The 2,088-nt window shown below is 48.4% G+C and overlaps 1 protein-coding gene across 1 annotated transcript; it reads right to left on the bottom strand.

Moving 5' to 3' along the window:
• Positions 1 to 308: 308 nt before the first annotated feature.
• TEOVI_000606300 (uncharacterized protein) lies at positions 309 to 1,859 on the bottom strand (the record flags this gene model as incomplete). The annotated part of the gene is made up of 1 exon (XM_067227407.1): positions 309 to 1,859. One exon carries the CDS (start codon positions 1,857 to 1,859, stop codon positions 309 to 311), a length of 1,551 nt encoding a protein of 516 aa, XP_067083508.1.
• Between the last annotated feature and the right edge of the window lie 229 nt (positions 1,860 to 2,088).

Raw genomic sequence — 2,088 nt, 5'->3', positions numbered from 1 at the left:
ACAAAAAAAAAACAAAAATACTCCCAAAAAGCAATATCGACAAAAAACAAACAAACCAACAAACTTTCCCAAATACTGTTCGAATCATAAATAACAAGAAAAACAAAAACAAAAGCACAAGAAGTGGTGTACGATCACGTAAATATACAGTCAAGAAAAGAAAAGCGTTTCGTGTCAAAATAGTTTCCACCATCAAATGTCGCAAACACACACACATATATAAATAAATATATATATATATATTTATATACGCAAACATGAGTCGAAAGGACGAAGGGCAGGTTTTTACTCACACGCACACTTTCCCCCTATTGTTGCGGCTGCTGCAATACCTGATGTAACGCATAAGGTGGGACGGATTGCAAATATACGGTAGAGCCACCTGCAACCTGCTGGCCGAAACCACCCATTCCAACTTGCACGGGTGATGCACTCGTACCCGCCTGTTGCATAGTTACCGTAGCAGGGGCACTACCAGCAGTGGCGGCTTGGGCGTACATATTTCCACCGGCATAATTTGTTACATATGGCACCGGTTGCATAGCGCCCGTACCCGGGGCCATCACGCAAAGATTCACTTGCTGTGAACGAGCCGCAACAGGGCCTGGTGGAGGTACCGCAATAAAGCAAGCACCTGGATTACCATAAATATTAGCACCAGGAAATGCACCCACCACCTGCGACCCGTTAGGAGCAGCGGTGGGTCGTCTTCCCGCCGTTTGCTGGACGGCTCCCCACGAAGGCATCAAAACACTCATCGGCATATGAGTGCCTGCGACAACTTGGCCTTCGGAGCCATTGGGCGGCGGTGGTGGAGGAGCGGTGGAAGTTATCATAGTGGGCATTGCCATAAAGAAACCATCCACAGGACCCATAACATCTCTTCCATGGGGACTTGCACCTTTCCACTCCTTTCCGCCACTAGCCTGCCCTCTTACATACTGCGGTGTGAGTTGTTCCAACACAAGTGCTGCCTTCGGGACGCCACGCAATCGCTCCCGCACCAATCCATCTACAAAGTCCTTCAGATACTGTGCCTTCTCAGGTTCTACAACCCATACGCAAACGGAATCACACAAAACACGCTTCGAATAGCCAAGTAGCACCTGCAGAGCCCCTTGATTGACTGTTACGAAGGCGCATGTACGGCTTTGGTTGTGACTCTTCACGTCTCGTACGTGAACTGGTACACCCGCGTCGTCACCAATCGCCCGTAGCAACGCAGCAGTATCCTCCTCCGTGTAAGTGGAAGGAAGCTGCCCAACAAACACTCCAGCCTGGCCCTCTTTCATAATCGAAGTGGGGACGGTTTTCTTCGTGAGAAACGCTCGAAAATTAAGACGACGGCCTTGCAGTGGAGATGTTTCAATGGAGGCGTAAACGCAGGGCGCATTGTTTGACGGTTCATTTGCCGACGACTGATGTGCGTTTCCGTTAGCAGAAGGGTACGCGTCTGAAAGCGGCTCCATTCTTCCTTCCGGGGTACCATCTGCATCGTTTGTTTGCACAACAGAGGCGAAGGGGGATGACCCCACGTAGGAAAAGGTGTAATCCACACCTGAGAGAGTTGGTTGATATCTTGGCGGACTCGCAGAATCTGGGACATCGAGTAGATTGTGTGAATTAAAATCGTTAAACATCGCGAGGTACTTCTCCTCCTGCTTGCGAGAGTTATTGGCGGCTAATGCATTCACACAATCTGGATTGACATTTTTGTAGCCTTTATTGGTTTCTGCCTCATCGGCGTCACCATTGTTGTCACTATGGACCCCGGAGGGGGACTTTGTAACCTCGAGTGTGACATTGTACAAACCTTTCATTGACTCCGTATCGTAATCGTTTGCAGTGATGCTGTCCATTACTCACGTGGAGGATGCACAAGCTCGGGTTGAAGTGGATACCTATGGTTGAATGTCTGCGGCTTTTCAGCACAAGGCGTACAGCTCTGTGCAGAGAAACCGACGGATGTTTCCGGGTTCAATACTTTTCAAGGGATTCAAATCAATCAACACAACGACAGAAGTGATTTATCAAACAATCGCGCCGGTTATCGAATATGGGAAAATAAAGTTCAAAAACAAAAACACA

This window comes from Trypanosoma equiperdum (assembly GCF_001457755.1).
Source record: "Trypanosoma equiperdum strain OVI genome assembly, contig: ctg_964, whole genome shotgun sequence".
Classification (NCBI taxonomy): Eukaryota; Euglenozoa; class Kinetoplastea; order Trypanosomatida; family Trypanosomatidae; genus Trypanosoma; species Trypanosoma equiperdum.
Note: the sequence above shows the minus strand (reverse complement) of the source record. Positions and strands in the feature narration are given on the sequence as shown.